Below are 13,642 nucleotides of genomic sequence, written 5' to 3' on the forward strand. Positions count from 1 at the left end.
CGCGTTCTTCCAGATGACTAGTACCTAGTATGTTGTGCATTCTGCATGCAACTCGTCACACTTATGCATATGATTGATGGCCTGCTCTCCACATCGCTTCATTATCCAATGGCTCCCGTCCAATGTCAGAATACCATCCGATATCTTTCCTTGGTTGTCTGTTCTATGGCGTCACTTCATTCTAAATCCAACACTACCGGGGGTAATACAGCAAACCCTCCGCGTTCTTCCAGACGACTAGTACCTAGTATGCTGTGCAATCTGTATGCAACTCATCACACGTATGCATATGCTCGATGGCCTGCTTTTCACATGATGCCAGCCGAGGCGGCAGTTGCTGTCGTTGATGATGATAAATTTCTTGCTGAGAGTGTTATCTTCTGTTGGTACACTGAACAGGACAAGGATCATGCCTGAGGGTATCCCCGGCCTAGGTATCAGTGCATCAAACCGCCTCTTGTGGTCGAGTCCGACTAGTTACATCTCTTACTCGGCGCACGCCCCAAGCACACAATGCAGCAATAGGGAAATGACAGGAACCACCGTGTGACTGCAGTGTAGCGCGAACCATCAAGAACTATCGTACCCACTTCAGCTTCGGCCCCGGATTCCTGCCATTTGTGCCCGAGGCGAAAGAAGATTGATTGTGCATACGGTGGGATCCACTTCAACGAGCCCAAAGGCAGCGCATGAAAGAGCAGACAAGAGGGAAAACCCAAATTTGGCGTCCCCAGCATGTCATAGTATCACAAACCGAGCCGGGGCTCCTCGCCGGCTTATTACAGGCATCGTAGGGTAAAAAAACAAATTGACCGCAGTCATCAACAGCCCGTCGCACGGCAGGAGCGTCGGTGTCTTTCGCTCACAGGCACCTCAATCGGTGGCCAGGCGGCAATGGGTTCTTCCTATCCTGATCCTGCCACAATCTCTCCTGTTTAACTCCGGAAAGACCTGGGCACAGAAGCAGTTCAGGTCAGTCAGGATGCAAACACGCAACTGCACAACATGACGAGACCTAATACACCAGTATTGACACCGGGATGGCCGATTCTCCCCAGGCTGGTCACCCATAATATAGTGCGGGGCATATAGAGCGACACTTTTGGGCTCGGTACAGGAACTACTCAGGTGAATCTGTCACTTACAAAGTGCATGTCCTGTGTTCTAGTGTATAGAGGCCGATCACGTGGGCAACAGAGAAGACTCAGCTCTGTTCTACCGCCCCTGATTGGTATGATAATATGTCGGTGCTTGACAACATATGGCTGCATGGCGATCAAATCACTGCGATCTCAACTCGATAGGGAGTCCACAATTGCTATCGATGTTGTACGGCCTGTCGAACATGCATATATAATGTGTGAGACCGTGTTTTAGTCAGTTCCTGGGCGTCAAGACAGCTACCCTATCTATGTTACTTGGCTTCCAGACCTACACAACAACAAGAGAATCCTCTTCTACACCTTATCCCCGCTACCTGGCCCTTGTTTGATACTTGGGTACCAGCTGCACAACCATGTGTGCCACCGACCTCCTTCACAAAATTGAATGGACGGCTGCCACACTATCCAAGCAGCCGCTCAGTTTCAGAAAAGTCATCTTCGTGGTCAGGGAAACAACAGCACAGGCAAAGGAAATAATATCCACGTACGGCACTCAGCTCGCCAGCGAAGGGTATGCTGCTACAGTGGTCACGAATCCAGCCGACATCATCCCACTGCTGACACCCAAGACTGCGGCGTCAACTATCGTCATCCACATCCCGCACGTAGCCCGCACCCGGGAAGAGGTCTACGATGCGGTCGTCAGCTCTTGTAATAGTCTAACTGCGATCGCCCAGTTGTTGGTATCTGAGAACCACCAGAAGAATTGGTCCAATGAAACTTCCACTGGCACTGGCACTACGGGAGAGAGCAAGGTCCGACTGTTTTCGCTGGTGGCAAAGGATGAGCACAGCGCGGTTAGCGAGCTGAGCTACGCCCCTCTCTATGGACTGGCACGGGTGCTGAAGATGGAAATACCTGAAATCTTCGGCGGCCTTTTCGAGACGGAGAAAAAGTCCATGGGCTTCCCGTTGTCAGCCATCAAGTACGCGCTGGGTTTTGACGTTGTGAGGACTTGCCGAAACGGGGATGAGCAAAGAGGCGTGCCATTGATTGCGGCTCTGCGACCCTTCTCATTCTCTCCGAGTAATGGAGCTGGTGATGTGAATCTGAGATCACTGCGTCTGAATGCAGAGGCGGCGTATCTGATCACAGGCGGGACAAGGGGTGTCGGTCTGGAGATCGCGAGCTGGATGGTCGAGCACGGTGCTCGTCATCTTCTCCTCGTGGCTCGAAACAGTGTTAGTTCCCAGGGCGATGGGAGCCTTGTTGCTCGTATCGCAGAGCTGAAGGCCCAAGGTGCTGCTGTCCATGTTCTCGCTATCGATCTCAGTCTACGCGACGCAGAGACCACGCTGAGGCGAGAGATCGCCAGACTCCAAGTCCCAGCTATCAAGGGCGTCGTTCATGCAGCCGGAATTGCAGGCTACCATACGCTCGAAACTTGCACGCCGGCAAAGATGGCCGATGTCCTCAGCCCCAAGGTTAGAGGCGCGTTGAGCCTCGATGCACTCTTCCCACCGGGCACCCTGGATTTCTTCGTTCTGATATCGTCAGTTGGCCAGTTGGTCGGGTTTCCTGGACAGCTTTCATATGCGCCATCAAATGCATTTTTGGACGGGCTAGCAATCCAGCGAAGACGCGAGGGCGATAACGCCACGTCGATTCAATGGACTACCTGGCGCGGCGTGGGACTAGCCGCGCAGAGCAAGTCCGTCATTCGCATGGTCGCAAAGGGGATGAAAGAGAGGGGCATTGCATATATCAGTCGAGAGGAGGCTCTTTTGGCTTGGGAACGCATCTTTATCCTCAATACCGGCCAGGTGGCGGTGGTGCGCGCACTGGAGCTTGAAGACAACGAGCCGCTGCGGCATCCGATGCTGAAGAACATCACACCGCGGCGGTCGAACAAGGGGCATGTTCACAGCGGCCATCTCTACGACTATCCAGAGCACGCCGTGGCAGTGGTGGCGATGGCATGTCGGACAGCAGCAGGGGACACTCCAGACAAGCTCTGGCAGGCCCTCGAGGGTGGCAAGAGCACGGTGCGTGAGCCTGATCCGGCACGATTCCCAGAAGCACGAGGGCAAACGAAAGGGAAAGAGAAGCTATGGGGAAATTTCCTGCCTGGTGGTATTCAGTCTTTCGACCATAAGTTCTTTGACAAGTCCAAGCGCGAAGCAACAGCCCTAGATCCGCACCAGCGCCTGCTCCTCGAAACCACGTATCAAGCGCTCGAAGCCGCCGGCTGGGCTGATGCTGCCCCAGAGACCCACGAGGACAGCCTGACTACGACCGGCTGCTTTATCGGCATGAACGCTCCAGACTACCTGCTCAACCAGGCCTCCCACCCGCCCTCGCCCTACACCGGGGGCGGGATGATGCGTTCCTTTGTCGCAGGCCGATTGAGTCACTATTTTGGCTGGACTGGACCCTCGCATATCCTTGACACTGCCTGTTCGTCGTCAATGGTAGCTATTCACCAGGCCTGCCGTGCTCTCCAAGTAGGCGAGTGTACGCAGGCTGTCGCGGGCGGCGTGAACCTGATTTCAAACATGGCTCTGTTCGAAGCTCTGCGCGCGGGTAGCTTCCTTAGCCCGACAGGCGCCTGCAAGACGTTCGACGCACAAGCGGACGGGTATTGTCGCGCTGAGGCCGTGGGGGTTGTTGTCCTCAAGCCGCTGCGCAGAGCACTCGAGGACGGGGATGAGATTCAGGGTGTGCTCCTCTCGACCGGCAACAACCAGAACCTCAACAACACCAGCATCACAAACCCAGTCCTCGAGAGCCAGAAGGCATTGTATCGAGATATACTTGCACGTGCGCAGGTCCGTCCTAGCAATATATCCTACGTCGAAGCACATGGGACAGCCACACGCGCGGGAGACCCCGTCGAGATGGAGGCCATCCGACAGGTCATGGGTGGATTGGACAGGAAATCTGTGCTCCACGTTGGCGCAGTGAAGGCCAATATCGGTCATTCCGAGGCAGCGTCTGGTGTTATCTCGCTAATCAAGGTCCTGCTCATGATGAAGCACGGCAGGATCCCTGCACAGGTGCAATTCAAGAATTTGAACCCGAGCATTCTGCCTCTTGGACCCAATCGCATGGCCATTGCAACGTCGCTCACAGAGTGGAGTAACGATGACAGTTTGCGACTAGCCCTAGTGAACAGTTATGGTGCGTCGGGGAGTAACGCTGCTGCTGTCGTTGCACCTCCACCAGCCCGGACTTTCAGCACAGAATCCGCATCGTCTGAGATACCCAAGTCATCTGCGTGGCCGGTATTCATTTCGGCTACCTCTGAGCCCAGTATTCGGGCCTACTGCGACAGACTTGCGGACTTTGTCAGCGAGAACCGTAACAACATAACTCTAGCCCAGCTGGCCTTTGCCCTTGCAACGAAGAAGAGTCGACGGTTTAAATATATCCTCAGCACAACAGCATCCTCCAGTAAGGGATACTCACATTATATTCCGATAATAGTTACTAAAGAAAGCAGTGGACGATCTACAATCCCAGCTTCGCAGTCCAGAGACCTGTGTCGCCGTCTCAAAGCCCATCGTGCTGCTGTTCAGCGGCCAGAACGGAAATACCACCCCGTCAGCTAGGTCTCTCTACGACTCGTCCTCACTCTTCCGCTCGCGGTTAGACGAGTGCGAGCAAGCAATGCACTGCCTCGGATTACCCAGCCCGGTTCCTGCAGTACTTGCTGGGATCCAAAGTAACGACGACGATGACCTCGTCCTCCGCCATGCAGCCCTCTTCTCTCTACAGTACGCCTGTGCCATGTCATGGATCGATTCTGGGATAACGCCTCAGGCTATCTGCGGCCACTCCTTTGGTGAATGGGCGGCACTGACCGTCTCGGGGGCTCTCTCGCTCGAAGCTGGTATGAAGCTTGTGACAGGGTATGTGATATATGAACTATTATACCAACCTTAAGCTAACTAGTCTCTAGTCAGTGAAACAAATCTCAAAAGCAGCCTGGGTCCCACCAACCCTCCTATTTCTACTAACGATAATATTGCTTCACAGGCCGTGCATCAATTATCCAGAAGCTCTGGGGCCCCGACGCCGGCTCCATGGTAGCAATAGAAGAAGACCTCATCGCGATGAATGTAACCCCAGAGCAACATCTTCAGCCTTTTCTCAACGCGTATCCAGACGTAAAGCTCGAAATTGCATGCTACAATGGACCAAACAACTATGTCGTCGCGGGAAAGACAAAAGACGTAGATGTGCTCGTCGCCTACCTGCAAACCCAAAAACAGCAATGCAAGTCCCTTGCTACCAGCTCCCCACAGAAAAGGCTTCGCTTCAAGGTGCTGAACGGTATGCACGCGTACCATTGTCACATGGCAGATGCAATCGTGGATGAGTGTGCCGTCCTATCTGCCTCTATTCCACTTCAAACGCCAACGCTGCCTTTCGAGTCATGCCATCGGGGAAGCAAAAGCCAAGAAGAGCAAGTGAATGGCCAAGTCAGTCAGCCCTGGACAGAACAGGGGTCAAGATCCAGGTCCAACTTCATTGCCCGCAACACCCGCGGACCTGTCTACTTCGGAGACGCCATCCAGCGCATTGTAGCCCGCCTAGGCACGCCGTGTACATTTCTCGAAGCTGGCATCGGGAGTCCTATCATCGCCATGGCGCAGAACGCGCTCACCCCGCGCGCCGTCCCGGTTCAGCAGGGGCATGAGCATACATTCATCCCGATCAGCGGTACAGACCCACAGCGCTCCCTTGTCGAGGCCACCGCTATGCTATGGAAAGCAGGCACCGCGAACGCTCAGTTCTGGCCATTCCACCGGAGCCAGCGGGCGAGCTACTTGACGCCGCAGGGGTACTGCGCCGAGTTGCCTCCTTACCAATTTGAGAGGCATTGCCACTGGTTGGATTACAGCGGTCATAGTCCTAAGGGTAACTCTCAAGCTGGCCTCGCCGACGTGACCGGGCACGATACCGGGGTATCGGGTACATGCCCTCATTGCCACAAGAGCGTTACAGATTTCCCATATATCGTTCGAGACAAGTCGATATCCGACTCGAGCTCCGAATCACACTTTACATTCACAATTGACACGCGCAATGCCCGTTACCAGAAACTTGTTAGCGGGCATGCTGTCGTCGGAACCCCGATTTGCCCGGCCGCGATGTACCTTGAAATGGCTGCCCATGCTGTTCTGTTACTTCAGAGTAAAGACAGGCAGACAATGACTGCAAACAACATCTTGAGCAAAACTGCCATCGAAGATCTGGAGATTAGGGCGCCTCTGGGGCTGGATATGGGTGGGCAGCGCGCACTGAAGATTGCCCTATCCAAGGACATGGAAAGAGAGGGCACGTGGCGCTTCGAGCTCTTCTCCGCCGCTAATGAGAACGAAAACCAACGGCGCACCGTCCACAGCATAGGGGTTGTTACTGCGGTCAACCCACTCAACGGGGTATGTGAGGAGACCGAGGAAGACGGTGGAGAACTGTGGACGCGCGCGGACCATCTCCTTCACAGCGAGCTGGACACTGATAGTCTAGGCGGAGCAATGGTGTACAAAGTATTCGCAACAATGGCCCAATACTCAGCTGCGTATAAACGACTGCAGTACCTAGTTGGTAAGGGCTCCGAGTGTGCAGGGGAGATCGCGATGCCCACAGGTAACGAAAGCGCTCACGACGTGCTGCTGGTGGATAACTTCATGCAGGTAGCTGGGGCATATATGCACTCGCTGCGAGGTGTTCCCGACGCTGACGAGCAAGAAGGAAATGAGGGCATGGCGTATATCTGCACGGGCATAGGGACTGTTACCGCTCTCAGCCGATTGTCAGGCAGCGCGCAGTATCGTGCGTATACGAGGCTCGTGCGGGAGGAGGGCAGGGATGCGATGTTGGATCTTTTCGCATTTCACTGCGGAAGCAGAAAGTTGGTCTGGTCTGCTAGAGGAGTTAGATTCACGAGGGTGCCGCGAAGCTCGCTGGTTAAGTCACTGGCGCTGGCGTCGGGTGGGAGTGAGCAGCAGCAACAAGAAGAACAAGTAGCTGTCTCGTTGAGGGGGGACGGTCAAAACGTTAGTAGCAATAGCCACGGCGAGCAGGAGGTCTTGACCGGCGTTCAGGCCGTGCTGAGCAGTTCGCTGGATATGCCAGCCGCAGAGATTACTAGAGAGGCATTGCTGGAGGAGCTCGGCATCGACTCGCTGGTGAGCCCTGAGATCCTGTTGGGCATTTCGGACCGGTTCGAAGTCGAGATCCCTGTTGCAGACTTTGCTGGAATTCCAGATGTTGCGACCCTGTGTGATATCATTCTTTCTCAAGGACACGGCGAGAAAAGGAACAGTCAGCATGCCGCTAGAGCCCTTTCTCATCCAGTAGAGCAAACCGTCGTCGAGGTTCTTAGCAGGTCTCTCGACCTGGCGCCTGCAGAGATTGATATGGCTTCAAATCTCGAGGATCTCGGCGTCGACTCGCTCGTCGCACCAGAAATCATCAGCAATCTGAACGCAGTGCTCAACGTTGATATTTCACTGGTAGACTTTGCTGAGACCTTTGACGTGGCCGCACTCTGTCAGCTCGCCAGGGGCTCTTCAGGAGTCGCAGTGTCTGCATCAAACAGTCCAGCACATGGTCCGGCAAAGGTAGAGCCAAGACACTCAGAGTATCTACACGAAGCTTTCCTGCAAGTGCATCGCCGATTCGATGCCTATGCGAGTGCCGCCGGATTTGTAGGCTTCTGGGACAAAGTATACCCCCAGCAGCTGTGCACCGCCGCGGCCTTCATCGTCGAAGCCTTTGACAAGCTCGGCTGTTCTATCAAGACATTTGCTCCAGGGCAGAGGCTGCCTGCTATTCAAGGAATTCTTCCGAAGTACAAAAGAGAAATGTCGTTCCTTTGGCAGACCTTAATGGAGGCCGGACTTGTCGAGCAGGGAATGGCACGAGACAACTATATCCGGGGTCCAGCACCCGTGGACGATGCCAACAATAACAGCGCCCAGAAGCAGAGCACTAAGCTGATCACCGACTTTCCCACGTGCAACGCAGCCCACGGACTCCTCGGCCATCTTGGGCCCCATCTCGCCGAATGCCTTACAGGTGAAGCCAATCCGGTTTCTCTCCTCTTCGGCACAGACCAGGGCCGGCGCCTCTTGGAAGGCTTCTACAGTGATGCTCCAGAGTTTCGAGCGGCCAATCGCGTGCTATGCGATTTCCTCTCATTAGCTATTCGGCGCCATACTTCTACATCCTCTGCTTCCCCACCGGAGCCCTTCCATATCCTTGAGATTGGCGCCGGCACCGGCGGGACAACCAAGCACCTTGTGCCGCTCCTGCAAGCTACAGGCCTCCCATTCACATACACCTTCACGGACATATCCGCCTCGCTTGTTGCGCGCGCAAGCAAGTCAACATTCAAGGACGTCGCGAATATGGAGTTCTTGATATTAGATGTGACCAAGGCGCCATCCATCCACTTGCAGGGGCGGTACCACGTTGTCATTTCGACGAACTGCGTCCACGCTACTCCCGATATTAGGCAATCCTTAGCAAACATCTATAAACTGGTGCGCGAAGGTGACGGGTGCGTGGCTCTCCTTGAGCTTACTCAAAGGTTACCCTGGTATGACCTGGTCTGGGGACTCTTGGACGGCTGGTGGCTCTACAACGACGGCCGTGATTACCCGCTGCAAGCGCCCTGGGTCTGGGAGGCCGCAATGCGGGATGCGGGCTTTGGACATGTAGATTGGTCCAAGGGCAGAAGTCGGGAATCACGGAGCATGTGTGTGATTGTCGGGTTTGCGACGCCGGAGGCGCAGCCCAAACAGCAGACATCCCTAGAGGAGAAAGGTAAAGAAAGCCAAAGAGACCTCAATCGAGCCTGCACTGCAAATGCAAGCTCTCTACTCGTCCACCGCGGATCCTCAACTAACAAGCGCAACTTATTCCTTGTCCCCGGCGGCCGCGGCTTAGGGTCTGTATTCAACGCGTTTGGGAAGTACTTGGCTCGCTCGGGGACCTCATTATCGATTTCGATCTACGCGCTTAATAGCCCCTCTTCCATGCGTAAGCCCAGGCCTGACTCGGAAAGTGAGATCATAACACTCGAGGAGTATGCTGCAGCCTGCGTAGCAGACATCAAGCGTCGGCAGCCCCAGGGGCCATACATGGTAGGCGGATGGTCATCCGGCGGAATTGTCAGCTTTGAAATGGCACGCCAGCTTCTAGAGGCTGGCGATGAGGTCGAGAAGCTGGTTTTGATCGACACGGCGTGCCCTATCCGGCCGACCTCGTATCCTGATAACGTGCTGGAGTTAATGTTTTGGACGCTCCCGCCAGAACTGAGGCGCGGGCTTCAGAGCGACAACCTTGAGGCCTTGAAGAAAGAAGCCAGTAGTCGAGCCAATAGTAAGTGCTCGCCCACCAAGGAAGAGGAGAGTGACGACGGCTTCGACTTCTCCGTCAGCCTCGATGACTCGGGTATTGCCGCGGCGCGATTCCAGCTTGAGAACTACCGAAACTCGCCGCTACCGGGTCGCAAGATGCCATCAACTATACTGGTTTCTGCGAGGCGTGGGATGGTCCCCGGCGGGCAAGACTTGCGCGAGTTGGACCTGGAGCCTGAGATGCTATGGATCGCGAATTGGCTGTCGAACGATCGAGAGGATGGGCCGCTGGGGTGGGACCAGCTGATGGGTGCGGAGAATGTGACAGTCATTCAGGCTGATGGTGATCATTACAGTATTCTACAAATGCCTCCTGGGGTAAGTTGCTTTTATTTGTCTCGTCCAAACTGTTGATACTGATGTTGGCGCAGATGAATGGATGGGTCTCGGAGCTTCTTGAGCTGCTTGAGGCGTAGACTGCAGTTGGGAGGAGGATCAAGAGGTCAAGGAATCAAAGGCAGGGGGCTGGCTCAGTTGCACTGCCTATATCGTTTGGAGGAGGCTATAGAGAGACACCCTTGCAGAAATACTGTCTGGTCGCCGTGCACGGCCACTTAAGCGTCCCCACGAAGGTTCATCTGATGGCGCCGAGCCAAGCGTTTCCACACATGACCAACCGGGCGAGTGGTTTGTTTTTGGTAGATTAACAAGTTTGCTTTAAACAGCAATAAGCAAATTAAAATATCTTGTCGAGTCTAAAACCAAGCAATTACTCTAATGATTTATTTTCAGAACGCAATACTGTACCAGAAGCAAGCTGTGTGCCGTCGTTGAAGCCTCTTTCAGACGCCGAGCAAATAGCTTTGGAACACATTCTCCGAAACTCTTATTGGCCAGTTTGACAGGGATATTTCAGCTCTATTCTGATAAAGCGGGGTTGGCTGAGTTCTCGTAATTATCCAGTTCATCTTGACCTTCATTGTATCTAACACAATCAGACTAATATCAGCTGTTGCTTCGCTTTTGGCAACCAGTCATGCCTCCACTCAAGGCCTTGGCGTCTCGCGATCTATATACTGTTGGATGGATCGCCGCTCTTCCGCTGGAGCGTGCAGCGGCAACGGCGATGCTTGATGAGAAACATGAAAAACCACTTGATTTTTTCCAGTCTCATAGCGATACGAATTCGTATACTTGGGGACGTATTGGTGAGCACAACGTGGTCATAGCATCGCTTGCAGCAGGAAAATACGGCACGACATCCGCGGCAGCAACTGCCTTGCCAATGCTCGCCTCCTTTCCGCAGATAAGAATCGGCCTTCTTGTGGGAATTGGAGCCGGTATATCCAGGCCTGATACAGGCCAAGACATCCGTCTGGGTGATGTTGTCGTTAGCCAACCTCAAGGGAATAGTGGTGGCGTTATCCAGTACGATCTGTTCAAAGCGAAACCCGGAAAACAGCGGGAGGGCGTTGCTTTTCTCAACAGTCCGCCCGAGGTTCTTCTTCATGCATTAGCGAACAAACAGGCAGAGCATGAGCTCGAGCCACCAAAAGCGCTCGAGTATCTTGAAGAAGCGATATCCCGTTATCCCAGATTAGCCAAGCAAGGCTATGTGCACCAGGGGTTTGAGAATGATCGGCTATTCAAGAGCTCAGACTCTCATGAAGAAATTCATCGGGAGCCTCGTGAATCAACAAACCCTGAAATCCACTATGGTACCATTGCTTCTGGCAACACCCTTCTCAAGGATGCTACTTACAGAGACAAAATCCTGGAGGATATTGGGGATGAATGCATTTGCTTTGAAATGGAAGCTGCAGGCCTGATGAACAACTTCCCATGCATTGTGATCAGAGGAATATGTGATTATGCAGACTCATACAAGAGTGACCGATGGCAGCGATATGCTGCGGCAACAGCAGCTGCATATGCAAAGGAGCTTCTTGATTTCGTCCCCAGTCAAGACCTCGAGAAGACACGAAAAGCTGCTGATATTCTGGAAGACAGTTAGTTTCTCTCCTAGCCCCTCTGAAAGAGCTTTTAAATGACTATTGTTAAAGTATCAGAAAATATTGCCGATATTCGTTCCATTACAACAGACACAAGGACTGTTGTTGAGAGCTTAAGCCTAGACAATCAGTCTGCCAAGATCAAAAAGTGGCTCTGCCCTCCCGATCCCTCAACCAACCTGAACGAAGCGCAAAAGAAGTGCCACGAAGGAACAGGTTCCTGGTTCCTTCAGAGCGAACCATTCAAACAATGGAAATCTGGAGAATATCAACACCTCTGGCTACACGGGATTCCAGGGTGTGGGAAGACTGTACTCAGCGCAACAATTATTGCGCATCTCAAGCAGCAACTTAACGTATCACATGCTGTACTTGATTTCTTCTTTAACTTCACTGATACTGATAAACAGTCACTTGACAAACTTGTCCGCTCACTCATTGCACAGTTGATTTCTAGATGTGAGAACTCTCGCAATGAGCTTAAAAAGCTTTTTTCATCCTGCGAGGATGGTCGCCGGCAACCAGCATTTGAATCCCTCTCCAATACATTCATTCAAATGGCAAAATTTGTCCCAAAGATCCAAATTATTATAGATGCCTTAGATGAATGCAAAACACGGAGAGATTTGCTCTCGTGGATGGAGAATCTTGCACGCTCCGGGCATGCAGGGCTCCACCTCCTCGCCACTAGTCGGAAAGAAGAAGATATCGAGTCAGAACTAATATAGTGGCTGCATCCTGGAAATATCGTTTCCATTCAACAAGGTCCTGTGGACCATGATATCCGGCTATACGTCCACAGTCGACTTGAAAATGATCGTCGTTTCGAGAGGTGGCACTCAAAACCATCTGTCCGAGATGAAATTGAGACTGAGCTTATGAAAAAGGCTAATGGAATGTATAATGCGTTGCTATATTCCGGCCTCTATGGATTTTATGGTTGGCCGGCGCTGACAATGTATCCAGGTTCCGGTGGGCTGCATGCCAGCTTGATATTCTGCAGGATTGCCTGAATCTAGATATGCTTCGGGAATCACTTAGTTCTCTGCCCAGGACGTTGGAGGAAACGTACGCTCGAATCCTTGGAAGCATTAGTAAAACCTATCAGCCGTACGCAATAAGGATCTTGCAATTCCTTACTTATTCAGAACGACCCTTGACAATCCAAGAAGCTGTTGATGCTATTATAGTCAACCCCATCAGAAATCCTCCGTTTGATCCCAACCTACGGCTACCAGAACCTCGAGAAATTTTGAAAATTTGCTCTAGTCTAGTCTCTCTCGTAACGCGACAGGTTGGTGGCAATACGGGAGAGAAATCCATAGAGCTTCAATTATCGCATTTTTCGGTTCAGCAATACATGAAGTCTGAACGAATTGGAGAATGTTTTCCACAAGAAATAACCGAAATTGGTCTGATATTCCAAAATGGCCTTAACAAACTGAATGCAAAAGGAACTATTACTAGGATTTGCCTGGCATACTTGTCATATCTTGATGAGCAGCGTCCAGTTAGGACAATCAGAGTCGAATTTCCGCTCGCGCAGTATTCCGCAAGGTATTGGATGGGCCATGCAGGGCCAGTCGAGGCTGAGAAGGACGTTTAAGAAAGCATCTTGAATTTCTTCCTACAACAAAGACAAGCGTACGCGGTCTGGCGTAAGCTTTTTGACCCGGGTTGGCCTTGGGATAAAGAAATGCGCGAGTATATAATGGGAGTGACTCCAATATACTACGCATCCTTAGCTGGTCTTCAATATACGGTAGAACAGCTGCAGAGGAAAGGCGCCGATGTCAATGCACAGGGCGGGGTCTATGGGAATGCTCTCCAGGCTGCTTCTGCTAAAGGCCACACGGAGATTGTGCAGCTGCTATTAGAGCAAGGCGCCGATGTCAATGCACAGGGCGGGGACTAAGTATGGGAATGCTCTCTTGTACAATAATGAGGTCAGTTATTGTCGGAAGGTGGACTTTATATAATAAAAATAAATATATATATCTGAATTAACTATTCCTTAATAGGAATAGTGTTGTAGCATCAGATATATATGAAAAAGGATTGGATGCCACTAAAGTGGACTTTGATAAAATACATTGTAGGATCTCTGAAGAACTAAGAGTAACAGACTAAATACATGAATATCAGCCTTTTT

The 13,642-nt window shown here is 52.3% G+C and overlaps 3 protein-coding genes across 3 annotated transcripts; 2 read left to right on the forward strand and 1 right to left on the reverse strand.

The window, feature by feature from the left end:
• Positions 1–425: 425 nt before the first annotated feature.
• On the reverse strand, positions 426–885 carry BDV17DRAFT_25531 (uncharacterized protein). Its single transcript, XM_073756913.1, has one exon. The coding sequence runs from the start codon at positions 735–737 to the stop codon at positions 474–476; it is 264 nt and encodes an 87-aa protein (XP_073609883.1). The 5' UTR covers positions 738–885; the 3' UTR covers positions 426–473.
• A 631-nt stretch (positions 886–1,516) lies between these two features.
• BDV17DRAFT_296735 (uncharacterized protein) lies at positions 1,517–9,954 on the forward strand (the record flags this gene model as incomplete). The annotated part of the gene is made up of 4 exons (XM_073763365.1): positions 1,517–4,556; positions 4,606–4,995; positions 5,142–9,856; positions 9,910–9,954. The coding sequence occupies 4 exons, from the start codon at positions 1,517–1,519 to the stop codon at positions 9,952–9,954; spliced, it is 8,190 nt and encodes a 2,729-aa protein (XP_073609884.1).
• A 560-nt stretch (positions 9,955–10,514) lies between these two features.
• Positions 10,515–13,405, forward strand: BDV17DRAFT_285724 (uncharacterized protein; the record flags this gene model as incomplete). The annotated part of the gene is made up of 5 exons (XM_073760764.1): positions 10,515–11,487; positions 11,542–12,217; positions 12,293–12,388; positions 12,457–13,047; positions 13,102–13,405. 5 exons carry the CDS (start codon positions 10,515–10,517, stop codon positions 13,403–13,405), a joined length of 2,640 nt encoding a protein of 879 aa, XP_073609885.1.
• Positions 13,406–13,642: the final 237 nt, after the last annotated feature.

This window comes from Aspergillus undulatus (assembly GCF_047715775.1).
Source record: "Aspergillus undulatus strain CBS 261.88 unplaced genomic scaffold BDV17scaffold_116, whole genome shotgun sequence".
In the NCBI taxonomy this organism is placed as follows: domain Eukaryota; kingdom Fungi; phylum Ascomycota; class Eurotiomycetes; order Eurotiales; family Aspergillaceae; genus Aspergillus; species Aspergillus undulatus.

Coding starts and splice junctions, on each gene's coding strand:
- BDV17DRAFT_25531 (XM_073756913.1), bottom strand. CDS start 737: ATGCTGGGGACGCCAAATTTGGGTTTTCCCTCTTGTCTGCTCTTTCAT.